We start from the raw sequence: 14,608 nt of genomic DNA, 5'->3' as shown, positions 1-14,608 counted from the left end.
TTTAGACCAGCAGAGCATGAAAATGTGGGCATCTTCCCAAGGTAGAGAATAGCAAAAAGGTGTGCAGGGTGTGGAGGTAGGGAGAAATGGGTTTTGGAAGGGAAGCTAAACATGCTGAGAAAACACATCAATGCACATCCCAACAGAGGAGGTGGTGAGTCAGATATGCTGATTCAGCATGGCCAACATGGTATTTTATGTCATTCCCAATGCTAACTGCCACCTTGAGACTGGGACGAGGGGAATACTCAGATTTTGAGGAGGGCAATAGCTAAGTGCCCTTTGAGGGCACCATTCTAAATCCTTGGGTATGAATATACCCAAAGGACATTTTGATTTCCCATGATGTCTTGAATGTTACTACAATGGGGGCATTGTGGGAAGTTAATGCTATTGCCGACAGGTAGGACTACATGGCTGATGCCCACAGATGCTGGGTTCTTGGTATCTCCTCCAGAGTAAGAAAGTAATACTTAGGATCTCCAGGTATCACTGGATTGTAAATCCCAGCAATTCTAGTCAGCATAGCTGATGGTGGGAGATGCTGGGAGGAGCAACAGAACAGAGGGTTGCATCCTTGTGACCCCTACTTTTATTTCTATTGGCTACTATACTTTTAAAAAATGATCAGTTTGTTTGTTTATCAAACATAGACACATTTTATTGAAATCCCTACAGGCAGACTCCTATTATGTTTTATAGGTTTATGCAGAGTAATGTACTCTATCTGGATTACTTTGGTATGCCTTATAGATACTAACTGCATCTGTAAACTAATATGAGAAAAAGAGAAATGTGCATTCAGATATTGTACTTATTTTAATGCATTTTAATCTATACTTATTAATGTGTAAGTATTGCCCTCCATAACAGTCCCTGATGAGGGCCACACAAATATTTTCTGTCTGGAATGTGTTGGTCTTAAAAGAATAATGTCCATTTTTCTAAATATCCTGGGACTTTTTGCCTCTTTTGTATTAACCTTCCTAACTGGGCCTTCCCCCACAGTTCTCTTCTAACGATGCCTTTCCTTTAGCATTCTAAACAGAGCTGGGAGAAGTTATTTCACACCCTCTAGCATTTCACAGATGAAAATTGGGACATGTATGGCCAAGCAACATTTAAGTAAGGTCAAGATGGCAAAAGTTATTAATGAGAACAGAAAAAAACAGACAAGCTAGGAAAAGCTACAGCAGTTTCCTTTTGCTTGAGTCTACTGGGACAAGATTCCACCTTCTCCCCTCCTTTGCTTCCTGCTGAATTAATTGAGTGCAAACCAGTTTTGCACTTCAAACTCAATTTGCAGAAACTGAAATAAGCCAAAGGCAAAAAGGGAAAATGGGAGCAGGAGAGAGAAACTGGGACATTTTAAATGCAGCTGGAAAAAATCAGATGTCTGGGTATTAATCAGCACAGTCCCTACCAAATCAGGACAGTTGGAATGTGTATTTTTGCAGGGGTAGGTAGGTGAGCTATAACTCCAGAATCCTCCGCTGATATGGCCACCATGCCTGTTGGGGATTCTGGGAGATATAGTCTAAAAAGTAATCCTCTCACACTGCCATTCTGCTTCTTATTACCAAGCAAACCCATGACCAGACACTAAAGTGGAGTCCTCCCTGAGCTTTATACCTAAGTGGTGACTCAACCCCAATTTTGTCTGGCTGAAATGAAAGAACATGTCTGCTACTTACATTGAGAGCACCTTCACATCAGTGATACCCCTTCTCAGTTCCAGGCATTTTGAAGAGTTGAACTCTAAAGGACCTTCGTAAAATTCAAAATACCTAAATGGGATGAAGTGAGCAGGAGGGAGAGACAGAAGGAAAAGAAAAGAAAAAAAATTTAATCACAACTTACCATTTTATCAAATAAGCATAAACATGTACACATCTCTTTGCAAGACACCAGAAACTACTTATTTATTTATTTAACCTGAGTGGAAACCATCACTGACACTATTCACCTGCAAAGTTATGCACAGACCATAGTATACTGTTATGCACAAAAGTTACTTTTTTGGACTACAACTCCCAGGCTCCCCCAGACAGCACAGCCATTTCCAAACTTTAGCTGCATGCACCCAGAAGCTAGAGGAAATGTGCTTGAAAGAACTGAGAAGAGCAATTCTCTATATTGCTTTACATGTTCCCCATGTCAGTTCAAATCTGTGCATACAGCAAAATCTCTCATTTCCCAACCACCTCCCAATGGTCCAGAGCAATCAAGTGTCCATTCAAATAAACTGGGAGACCCTAACAACTAAGAATTTAAATGAAAGCAGGAGTATGCTGCCTTGTTCCATCTGTCTTGAGCTACAGCCCTGTTCGTTCTTTTTATTTTGGAGCAGCAGGAGATGACCAAAGAAGTATCAGGAGAGTGTCAGGACAAGAAGGGCAGATGCCTCTACCTGCACTGAGATCCCTCCGGACCATCTGATAACAGAAGCAACAACTGAGACAAAATGTAGGCCTGTGATTCTGACATCATCACTTTTCTTCTCCTGTATGATTGTTAGCATCTTTGCCTGATGAAAATGCAAGTGAAGCTTCAGAGGATTGCATGATGTATTTTGGTCGGCCAATACAGCTATTGCTATTTTGTGCATCTGGGATTTTGTGTTAGGAAAGATCTCCCCTAGCAAAGGTCTGAATTGATCGCTTGCACAAATTTTTTGAAACTTAGGCAAGGGTGAAACCCAGCTGCTATAGTCTGAAACTTGCCAGTCTCTAACATTAGTTGAATCATGTCTTTCTTTCTGGAAAAAAAGGCTATCTCATTTCTCTTTTTCATTTGTGTGTCTGTATCCTGTTTTTCTTCCAATACGGAAACCAAGGCAATTTACTGATAAACACAGTTAAAGCAATTTATGGTACAAAAGGCTTTTTTAAAAAATCAAACAAATAAGCAATTCTATTTTTAAAAAACCACTAAATTAAAACAGTTTGAAACATTTAAAAAATGAAGGCAAAAGCACAGCCCCCTCTGTTAAACAATTATTCTTCATCAATCAGCCAATATCGAAAAACCTGTCTAAACTAAAAACACAGAGAAATGACTAGCCTAGGCCCAAAACACACTGCAGAAATAATCCAGTTTGCGACTGTTTTAACTGCCCTGTCTCAATGCTAGGGAATTCTGGGAACTATAGTTTTGTAAGACATTTAGCCTTCTCTGTGAGAGAACTCTGGTGCCACAAGAAACTACAATTCCCTTGCACTGAGCCAGGGTAGTTAAAGTGGCCTCAAACTGGATTATGTCTGCAGTGTGTTTTGGACCCTAGTCTTCCATGGGGAGCAGCTCCACTGTCTGGGAGCAACTATCAAGAAGGCCCTTTCCTGCATCCTAAATAGATTTGCCTGTAAGCAAAGTCCTGAGAGCTCATCAGTAATTCAATTATTTATAAAGTTCAAAGCAAGAGTCCCAAGTTCCCTTTTAGTTGGGGTCAAACTAGATGCTCTCAAGGTCTGATTTTCTATAGATGAAGAAAATTTCACAAATATCTAAAATCAATTACTGTATCATTAGCAAACTACAGTTCAACCATACTGACCGTGCGGGTGTGGATACGCAGAGTGGAAATTGACCTTGGCCAGCCTGGAATGTTATATTGTTGCAGTTGGTTGCAAGCTGATGGAAATTCTGGTTCTCACCGCTCAATGTATCATTTACTGTTACATTTGGGCAGCATAGACTAACCAATGCTAAGGAAACAAATATCTCATTGTTGGTTGTTAAAATTAATTCTGAAATGATACTTTTCATCTAATGAAGTCATGAGAACCTCTCTACTGCAAACATGGGTTTACAGCTTTTTGTATTTTCACAGTGTGAGCTTATACATTTCTGATTTGTTCCAATAAAGCTGTTCTTTGCTCCTGGTACAGGATTGGTTCAGGAGGAGAAGGGAATCTCTTCGCTCAAGGGCTGCATCCGCACTGCAGAAATAATCCAGTTTGATTACCATGGCTCAATGCTATGAAATTCTGGGGGCTGTAGTTTGTTACTGCACCAAAGCTCTCTGATAGAGAAGGCTAAATATTTCACAAAACTACAATTCCCAGAATTCCATGGCATTCAGCCATGGTAGTTAAAGTGGCATCAAACTGGATTATTTCTGCAGTGTGGATCCAGCCAAGGATAATGATCTTTCCACACAGATTCACTGTCTGACCGCAGTCCATCTACGGTCAGGGTGTCCATACTGGGAACTGATTTTGACATTGCAACTGAGATGAAGCCTTCCCCCAAGTACTGTATCATAAAACTTAGGTAGACTCATATAGCAAAAATCCATTCTACTGGCTTTTTCCCAGCACTCGTTCATTAGTTTTGATGGGAGACATGCAAAACGTGTAATTAAGCTTAAGACTGAGGACAGCAATAAACAGGATGTGTTATCTCATTCTTGTATGTCCTCTCCTTTGCCTTTACATTTCAAACCTGAATGACCACAGTCCTCCTTTGGGAACATTATCTGTGCTAAAGTAGAAAAAATGCCTTTTGGGGCAGTTGGATTATGTAATGTCTACCAGCAGTTCTCAAACTTTGGTTGTACAGATATTTTGGACTCCAACTCCCACAATTCCTCACCATTGCTGTGGCAATTGATATGCAAAATACCTGGAGGACCACTGATTTACATCTCCCATGCCTCTCTGGAACCTATGCATTCCCCCAAAAGCAATGGATAAATCTTATGAGCTGCATCTCCACTGCAGAAATAATCCAGTTTGGCACCACTTGAACTGCCAAGGCTCAATGCTATGGAATTCTGGGAATTGTATTCTTGTGAGATATTTAGTCTTTTCTGACAGACAGCTCTGGTGCCACAGGAAACTACAAATCCAAGAATTCCATAGCATTGAGCCATGGCAGTCAAAGTGTTCTCAAGCTGCATTATTTCTGCAGTGCAAAAGAGACTAGCTTATAGTCAGCTTTGCGTCTTCAGAAATAGAGGGCTGTCACTGATTCTTCAAACAAGTATGCTTTGGTAGGTGTGTTGTTGCTGTTAAACATTTTTTAAAATTGCTTTCCTGCCCATCAACAAACTCAATAGAGTTTGTAGATATATTCTAATTTAGCTATTTCTCTTTCCAGTCTTCCTTTGCAGTACTTTTTTTGTTCAAGGACAGCTGTCCTGAGGTTAGAGATGGAATGGCTAGGAAAACTGAAATGTTCTGCAACAGGTTTTTGTGTATTCCTATTCCTAATATCTGACATCCTCTAGCACAGAGACTTGCCTGTTTGCCCACTGTAGGGTGCTGAAGGGCCTTGTTGACAGAGGATGGCATACACGACATTAGAGGATGAGCAAGTGAAAGTCTTTCTAATATGATCCTAACTTATTCTGTTTATAGCCAACCAAAGTTCCTGGGTGGTTTTCAAAGGTAATCTGGTGGATAAAACATGGATGCCCAAGTTCAGAAGCCCTTGCAAGTCTGATGGGTACAGAAGTGGCCAAGACAGACCACTGGCATAGCTAGGACCAGACTACCAAATAGCCCTGAGGTCACTTGGGCAGTGACTCTGTTATGGGTTTCAGTCTTAACTTAAAAGAAGCTATTCAAGGTGTTAAATCCTATCCCCCAAAATCGGTTCAGCACTTTGAAAAAGACTATTAAGGTTCAGACTAAAATCTGGAACAGATTCACCATCCCAGTAAGTCCAGAGTCACCACCTTTGGAGCTGCCTTTGCCTTTCTAAATAGAAATCTGTGGCAGATTAAAGGATGCTCCTTTACCATGAAGCTATTAGCCCATGATCACAGGGAAAAGTAAATGAAGATGGGTGAATCAATCTCCATGTCTGCCATGGAGTGGTTGTGCTGCCTGACATTCCTAAATTAGAAATAATAATAATAATAATAATAATAATAATAATAATCACATTTCAACAGCTCATCTGGCTTATGGGGATCTGACAGACAAGAGGGAAAGTTGGCTCATAAAGGACTTCCAAGAGCGAAAGAAAGAGAGAAGTTTGGAGATGGGGCTGCCAGCCAATTTGATAAGAAGGCTATAAACATTTTCCAAGGTATCCTGCAGTTTTCCCCTCAGTTGTTTCCTGTTTACCCAGATAAGTGGCTCAAAAACAAGCAAACAATGAAGTAAACCTGGGCTCTAGGCGGAAGAAGGAACAGCAAGGAAATGTTTGCCCAGCACTAAATAAAATTTTAGCAAACTACAAAACTATGCTGGAAGAAGGCCAGAATTTAGGCTGGGTTATAAGTACACTCTAAAGCCCATGCTCCCCAAAAGGCATTAATGTCGTGTTAGTGCTCACTCTCTCACTCTTGCTCTCTCACACACAGACACACCAAATGTTACACCAGATGCTGCACAAAATATGTGTGTGCATGTAACTTCTTTCAGGCCACCTGTTGACTTAGGCAACTCAATGAATTTCATAGGGTTTTCTTAGGCAATGAATCCTCAGAGGTGGTTTTGCCAGTTTCTTCCTCTGCTCATTTGTTTTGCTTTAAAACAAGGGACTTCTGTTGCCCTCCAGATGTTGCTAGGCAGCACTTGCTGTTGCTCTAGTCAGCATAGCCAATGGTGAAGATTACTGGGAATCACAGTACAACTACATCTGTAAAGTCATATGTTTCTCATAGAGTGTAACTATGGAGGTGGGAATGAAGCCCAAAATAAAGCTGCTTCGGGTCATTTTGGAGGTATGCTGTTTAAATGACACATGCATCTTAAGAGGCCAAAATCTGTGCTCCAGTCCTTAGGATTGGAGCGTAGCTTTGGCCCGGCTTCCGGCCTCTTAGGACACATGCAGCATTTAAACAGCATACCTCCAAAGTGACCCAAAGCAGCTTTATTTTGGCCTATCTGGCCCCTTTGGAGGTTTTTCAATAGAGGTTGGATGGCTACCTGTCACAGGGAGCACTTTAATTGTGTATACCTGCATAGCAGAAGGCCCCTGGTGATCTATTCCAGCTCTATGTCTCTACAATTTTAGCCTTTGCCTGTCCCTTTTCTTTGGATGCCTAAGCAGTATTACTAATTGTTACTGCATATTACTGAAATATTAAGGTACTGCCGTGCTAGAAATGTGAAGAATGAATGAAAATGTCATTTGGTTGGGCAGAATACTTATTTGGGGGAGGGGGCAATGCCCTCATTTTGCACATACACACCCCATAGCTACATTGCTGCTCCCACCCCTGAATTACTGTCTCTCCCAACTCACATCCTCCTCTGCAACTGATTAGCGCAGTCAGTTTGCAGCTGTGCAAAAAGGCCTCTTACCAAATGCAGCACTTGTGACACCTCCCCCTGAAAAATCTCTGCATTTCTGCCCATACGCTTGCTGCCGCCAGTGTGGCTTGCACATCTCCTTACTCTCACTGTGAACAATGCAATTATGCAGACTTTTAAAAGCTGCATTAAGAGCAGAGAAAGGAAATCACCCTATTTGCTGCACTCAGCCTTACTTGAGCAACCTCAAGTTCAGCAGCATGATGGCTGGTAGACAGAAGTCAGTTTAGTGTTTATTTGCTCATACAAAATAGGTTTCTACTTCCTTACAATGCTGCTGGAATAGTCCACATAGTGCTTTGCTTTGGGACAGGAGTCCCCATTTTTTAAAAATGTGCCCTTATCCTGTGGAAAGTTGAAAATGGTGACTCTCAGGTCAGAAGAATGAATGATGAATCCACTCTGAGTTTCACTATGAACCAGGGATGGCTGCTTTAAACTAGGTTGGGTTAAAGCAATGGGAGTACAGACAGGCACTGCAACACATCCAGTCACTCTTAAAATAATTCCTCTGACTGCCAATCTGTTTTTCTGATTTACTCACAATTCTGATTCTGGTCTTCTGATTTAGGATTGGTGAACTTTAAACCTTTTCCCTCATAAACCTGGCTACATTACTTCCAGAGAAAATTAGGTAAGGAGAGACTTGATGGTGACATGCCAGGTTTCAAATGCCCTCTCCACAGCAACTTGCCTGGGGCTAAATACGGTTTGGTTTATCGCTTGCTCATTGCTACACCTTTTCCCCCTTTGCACATGCCTTCTGAGATGTTTGGGCTTGTTTATTTGCCTAATCCATATCCCAGTTTTTTAACATCAATAATTGTTTACAGAGTAGAAAACTAAATAATGAGAAACAGTCAGAATACAGTCCTCAAGAGTACAGTTCTAAGCACAGGAAATACTAAAATAAAGCATGTGAACCAAAAACTGCAACAGTCCTTTCCAACAGACAATAAAGTCCCTTCTGTCAAAATCACTAACACTTTGGGCTTGTTTGTTTTTTATTCTGACCTTCTTGTTAGTGGTTTTAGTGTTGCCAGGATTTTTAATGGTGATTTCTCTCATTTCTTGATGTTGGAGCCTTTGTGCTAAACAGCAAGTTTGGCATTCACATAATAAATAAATACATATTCTCGATGCCTCCTGCTATCAAAGGATAAAAACCACAACATTTCCTTATAGCAAAGTTACCTTGCCAAACAGCTGGCTTTGTAACACTCCAACAGCAAGAGCCTTGAGGCTGGGTATGTCCAATACCAAGTGAAGTGATGGCAGTGAAGGACAGTGAAGAAAGCTGACAGGAAGGAAATCAACTTATTTGGAATCAGGGTTGTCAGGTGTACATTATTATAGAGGATTCCAAAGGTTGAAAAGTTTGTCCCTAATAGGACTAGAAAGTGCAAGTGCAGATTTACAGTAAAACACAGAGAAAACAAAAAAAAATAATGACCACAGATGAACTGCATAACTTTAAAATAAATAATGAAGACATTGAAATAGTTCAAGATTTTCCATACCTTGGCTCAGTCATTAATCAGAATGGAGACTGCAACCAAGAAATCAGAACAAGACTAGGACTTGGAAGAGCATCTATGAAGCAGTTAGATAAGATCATGAAGTGTAAACATATTCAATGTAATATCAAACTCAGGATTGTCCATACCATTGTATTTCCCATTTCTGCTCATGCTTGTGAAAACTGGACAGTGAAGAAAGCTGATAGAATCAAGTCATTTGAAATATGGTGCTGCAGTCAGAAGAGTTCTGTGGGTACTATGGACTATTAAAAAGACAAACAACTGGTGTTTTGGAGCAAATGAGGCCTGAACTATCCCTAGAAGCCAAGATGATGAAACTGAGACTGTTGTACATGGGTGTCTTATGAGAAGACATGACTCACTGGAAAAGACAATGATGCTTGGGTATGTAGAAGGCAGAAGGCAAAAAAGGAAGACTGCATTTCAGATGGATAGATTCAATCAAGGAAACCTTGGCCCTGATTCTTCAAGATCTGAGCAGGACTGAGGATGATAGGGTGACTTGGAGGTCTTTCATTCAAAGGGCCACTATGGGTCAAAGCTGATTCAACAGCAGTTAGCAAAAATAAGGAGTAACAGGTGTCCCTTATTTAAAAGTATGTTCCCTGTTTGAGAGTTTAAAGGCTTTTGCTTTTATACAGTCTGAACAAAAAGTGCCCCAAAACCCTTATATGTTTTGGGTACTCCATTAAAAACAAAAATGTGTGCCTCATGTAATTTATGAGTGTGTTCAATATGTTAATTTTACAAAGAAATGAATGGCTATGTTAACAGAAATCAACACTTTAATTTGACATTTAGGCAGATCACTGTTAATTAGTACTTCATGACTGTCAATCTTATATTTATTTTTTTATTGTATTTTTATCCCACCTTTCTCCCAAAATGGGACCCAAGGCAGCAAACATATGTCAAGAGTTGACATATATGTCAAGAGTTTCAACTGTCCCTTACTGGTATTTTGAAAATGTAGCAACTCTATTTGAAAAATGGTACTGGAAAGCAAAGCAATCCTGAAGTCCCCCTAGAAGCCAAAAGAAACTGAAGCTATCCTACTTTCCATATGTCATGAGACACCGGACTTTATCAGACAAGGAGAATTGGAAGTATAATCCAATGGCAATCTGAACACAATCATGGGGTTTAACGTTATTGCGTGATAACCCACTACACACAAATTCGAGCAATGGGAAGTCAGTCCAAATGCAATCATGTGGTTTCACGTTATTGCGTTATAGACTGCCACACGCAAATTCAGGCAATGGCATTCAATTTTCAGGCAATGGGAAATCAGTTCGAACACAATGCGCATTCACGTAATTGCGCGAAACTAGCGACTTTAAGTGAATGCGTTCTGGCCCCACTTTCTTTTCATTCGAATTTAAGAGAAATTCTTCCCGTTTGATAAACTCCAACATGACTCATTAGCAAAGCCAATAATGATTGGTAAAGTGGGAGACAGTAGGAAAAGAGGAAGACTTTGGTCCAAAACACAATGCAGAAATCATCCAGTTTGAGTCCACTTTAACTGCCCTGGCTCAGTGCTAGGGAATCCTGGGAACTGTAATTGTGGCACCAGAGCTCTCTGACAGAGAAGGCTAAATGTTTCACAAAACTACAGTTCCCAGAATTCCAAGTACAGTCCTTATCCACTGATTTTTTTATCCATGGATTCAAGTATCCACGGCTTAAAAATATTTTTTTTAAAAGTAGAAATTCCAAATAGCAAATCTTGATTTTGCCATTTTATATACAGGACACAATTTTACTATCCCATTGTATTTAATGGGACTTTAGCATCCACAGATTTTGATATCCACGGGGTGGAGGGTGTCGTAAAGCCATACCCCAGACGATAACAAGAGTCCACTGTATTGAGCCAGGGTGATTAAAGCGGTCGCAAATTGGATTATTTCTGCAGTGCGTTTTGGACCAGTGTTACAGGGGGATAGACTCGATCAAGGAAGTACTGCCCTGACTATGAAGGGCCTGAGCAGGGCTGGTGATGGCAGGACATCTTGAAAGTCGCTCATTCATAGGGTCACCATAAGTTAAAGCTGACTTCATAACAATTAACAACTGATCCCTAAGATTCCAGTATCATTGCAGAAAGTTTGCAGATGACCCTTCTAAATCAAATGCCTTGAGGAAAGTAGTGGCCAAAGGTCATGACTTTTTCTGCAGCTTACTCAGGTATCAAGTCATTCTCAACGGATTAGTGTATTAGACTAGAGTGAGGACAGCCAAGTTCTAATTCTCCTTGAACTTTGAAACAGCCTGGCAAAGGGGATTCTTCAATAAAAAATTTAATGGAAATGGGGGACATGTGAGAATGTGCAGGAAGCTGTCCACCTTGCCTCAAACAAACGGTGGAATTAAAAATCTAATAATGAAATAAGCAATAGAGACATACCTAAGTTAACAAGGGTTCTGACAAATTCTTTTTTACAAAGCCCTTTTAATATCCACTTAGGTCCCCCTCCTCTTTGTCCTCTGTCTAGCTAGTGGGAAGGTTTTTTTAGTTCCAACAGCAATGGGAAGCTGGTGATGGAGAGCTGGAGAAATACAACCTGCAGTAAACAATGCAATAAAGCTTGACCTGGGAAAGAATGGGATTCTACTCTACCCAAACCTACTGTGGCTGCAAGTGTCTCCTTACAACAGGTAAGGTAAAGAGCATCTGCACCCAGGATCCCTCACTGTGCATGTGGGAACAGCAAAACAGAGAAACGGAGAGGCCAGTTAGGCACACTTCACCAGTTATCCCAAGCAAATTTGTTTTTTTAAAAAAGCACAAATCTGTAAATCTGAATACCAAAACAGCAATCATAAGAAAAGTGGCAGCTGGTGAAAAATGAATCAGTTCCGTATGCATTTTGGAAGAAGCTTTTAGGTATTTTCTAAAAGGTTCAAAATCTTTTTATTTACTTATACACTTTTATACATTTACTTATCAGGCCTAGTTGTTTCATTTCACATGTGCTTATTGTCAGCTTTGAATAAAAAACTTCGTGAAACATGTTGACCTGCTTTTCTTTTTTGTAGTATAAGAATTTATACCAATCTGTTCCAGGTTATTTCTAGCTTTGATATAAATTTTCCATTAAAGAGCTAATGCCCTGGAACTCATCCAGTTCATTAACTGTAATTTCAAGTTCAGTTGTAACATTTAGTGAGTTCCTGATAGGCTGTTAAGTGGCTGATGGGATGCATTGAACCTGATGGGTCACAAGTTGTGTGGGAATATTTTGGACAGTTCCAGGCAATAGACTGCTGGGGTGCAAATCACAACACAATTTCAAGTGACCCCATGCAGAATGAAAAAACAAAAACTGAATTCTATGCAAGAGCTTTTTGGGCCTTAAATAGCCACTGACTGGAGAAAATACCAAGGGCCAAAATTCCCCAAGCCTTTTTTTTAAAGAAAATTAAAGGAAGGTCAGTGGTTTCAGAGTGATGCATTTTGCAAATGCTAACAACCTGGCTCTTGAAACTACTGCTGTACAGGAGACATATTAGCCTTTTAGAATTTACTGTACTGATCAGCTTTCTCTATATTCTTTGCTCAGGTTCACATTGCATCACATGCTACGTCTGACCTTCAAAATGAATGCAGCACTATATAAGCTTAATGCTTATGTCTAGAGAACTCTAAAGCCATCCCTGCCTTCACATCCTTATGATCCTGTACAGTAGCACATGACTTGTAGGGAGCATTACAGCCAGTTTCTCTTCCCCATTAGTGTTGAACCACAGCTGCTAACACTATGCCTAAGTGGAAATGTTTATTTTTTTTTTAAAACAAAAATCCATCCTTACAGCAAGGAAATGGTAAGGCCACTGCATGGAGAAGATGGTGAAATGCTAACAGGGAACAGAGAGAATGCAGAACTACTCAACACTTTCTTTGCCTCGGTCTTTTCTGAGAAGGAGAACAATGGTCAACCAGGGGGAAATGGAGCAATAAGGAAAATGCAGCACAGAATAGCTAAAGAGGTAGTGCAGGAACACCTGACTATTCTAAATGAATTCATGTCTCCAGGGTCATATGAACTTCATCCAAGGGTATTACAAGAACTGGCAGAAATAATCGCAGAATCACTGGCAATAATCTTTGAGAATTCTTGGAGAACAGGAGAGGCCCCAGCATAGTGGCGTCTCCTACTTTGGAGGTTTATAAACGGAGGCTGGATGTTCATCTGTTGGGGGTGCTTCAGCTGTGTCTTCCTGCATGGCAGGGGCCTAGACTGAATGGCCCTTGTGGTCTCTTTCAGTTCTGTAATTCTATGGTTTTAATATTCTTTGTCCCAATTTAGGACCCAAGGTGGCTCACATCATGAATTAAAACATGGCACATACATCTAAAAAACCCTAATGACAAAAAGGTAAAAGGCAATTAAACAAACTGTTGTAGCCAGCAAGTAAAAACACTTTGCTTGACAGGTTTTACAAAAACTCTTCTGTACACATAGCTTTAATTAATTTTAAACTTAATTCATTTTAAACTTAAGGAGTACAAAACAGGATTAGGAATAGCATTCAGAGTGTGAACTGGTAAACAAATAGATGTTTGCCTGTACATGTACATGATACTGCACCTCTCACTCCATAGTGGTTTACACATAATACCCACAAAGAGCAGATCTGCATGTGGTTATTAGACTGCAATTCCCAACACCCCTCACCTCTGTCTATGTCTGCTATGACTGATGGGAGTCACAATCCTACAACTACTCAAAGCCCACATATTCCCAATGCTGAATTAGGATGTATGATGAAGAAACAGTCTTCTGCCTTCCCCCCTGACAATTGGTTGTATAGCCTAGTGGCATTTTCACTCTACATGATTATAACACTGATACCACATAGACTGTCATGGCTGCATCCTCCAGAATCCTAGGATTGGCAATTTAGAATAGGGCACTGAGATTTCTTAATCAGAGAGATCATGAGCCCTTCCACACTACACAGTGACAACACTATGGTTCCATGTTGGCTCTCATGCTCCATCCTATGAAATCCTGGGACCTGCAGTTAAAAGAGGAGTATTCAGAATTCTCAGCTAGAGAGCTCTAGTGCCTCACCAAACTACAAATCTCAGGATTCCACAGGACACAGCCATGCCAATTAAAGTGGAATTGTGAGGCTGTACACATACAGGACAAAAGGCCCATGTTCTCCTGGTGTTGGCCTAGCCAGATGACACAGGCCAATAGTCACTGGCCAAGCTTGGGCAAACTGGACACAGATCCTTAGGATCTGGTACAATCCCAGTCCAAAAGGCAATCCAGTCTAAAAAGCCCAGCTGTGTGAAGCAAAGTTTTTGTGAAACTCAGATGTAACAGCTGGCAGACTGGACAAGCCCATTGACTCCTTACCTACTGCCACTGTGGCATCCTCTCTGAAGGTGTCTGCCACAGCCTGTGATGGCAATGTGGGTGTAGTCAGATACCCCACTTTCACCTTTATGGTCTGCGGAGAGGGTGCAAGATCAGCGGCATGTAAGGAGTGTGCTGCAGCAGCAGCAGATCCATGGTGTGGCTGTGGGCTAGCATGTGAATACCCCCACCCCCCTGTCACCACACCATCCTAGGGACTGACTTGAGATGGAACCACAGGCAAGATACTACAGGACTTGCCTGTGGTAACCTGCCCATCTTAGTATTAGAACTGTGTAGTGTGAAATGGCCCCAGGTTTCTTTGAAGATTTTGCATGTTTTCTAAAGCAGCAAACAATCTGTGATCAGAGACAACAGATGTACAAGTCTGCCTACCACAGGTAAAGATGGCTCTGCACAA

General features: G+C 40.9%; 1 protein-coding gene across 3 annotated transcripts in view; it reads right to left on the bottom strand.

The window, feature by feature from the left end:
• Positions 1-14,608, bottom strand: part of LOC149324214 (alpha-2,8-sialyltransferase 8E) — a 76,543-nt gene that overhangs the window by 28,033 nt on the left and 33,902 nt on the right. For all 3 annotated transcript variants that reach the window (XM_089497758.1, XM_089497767.1, XM_089497776.1), the window contains one exon: positions 1,695-1,787. In XM_089497758.1, the coding sequence (XP_089353884.1) occupies positions 1,695-1,787 (93 nt within the window). The remainder of the gene's footprint in view (positions 1-1,694; positions 1,788-14,608) is intronic.

Source organism: Sceloporus occidentalis, unplaced genomic scaffold (genome assembly GCF_023333645.1).
Source record: "Sceloporus occidentalis isolate IW3139 unplaced genomic scaffold, rSceOcc1.0.p SCAF_1, whole genome shotgun sequence".
NCBI lineage: Eukaryota > Metazoa > Chordata > Lepidosauria > Squamata > Phrynosomatidae > Sceloporus > Sceloporus occidentalis.
This window is presented reverse-complemented; position numbering and strand designations above follow the sequence as displayed.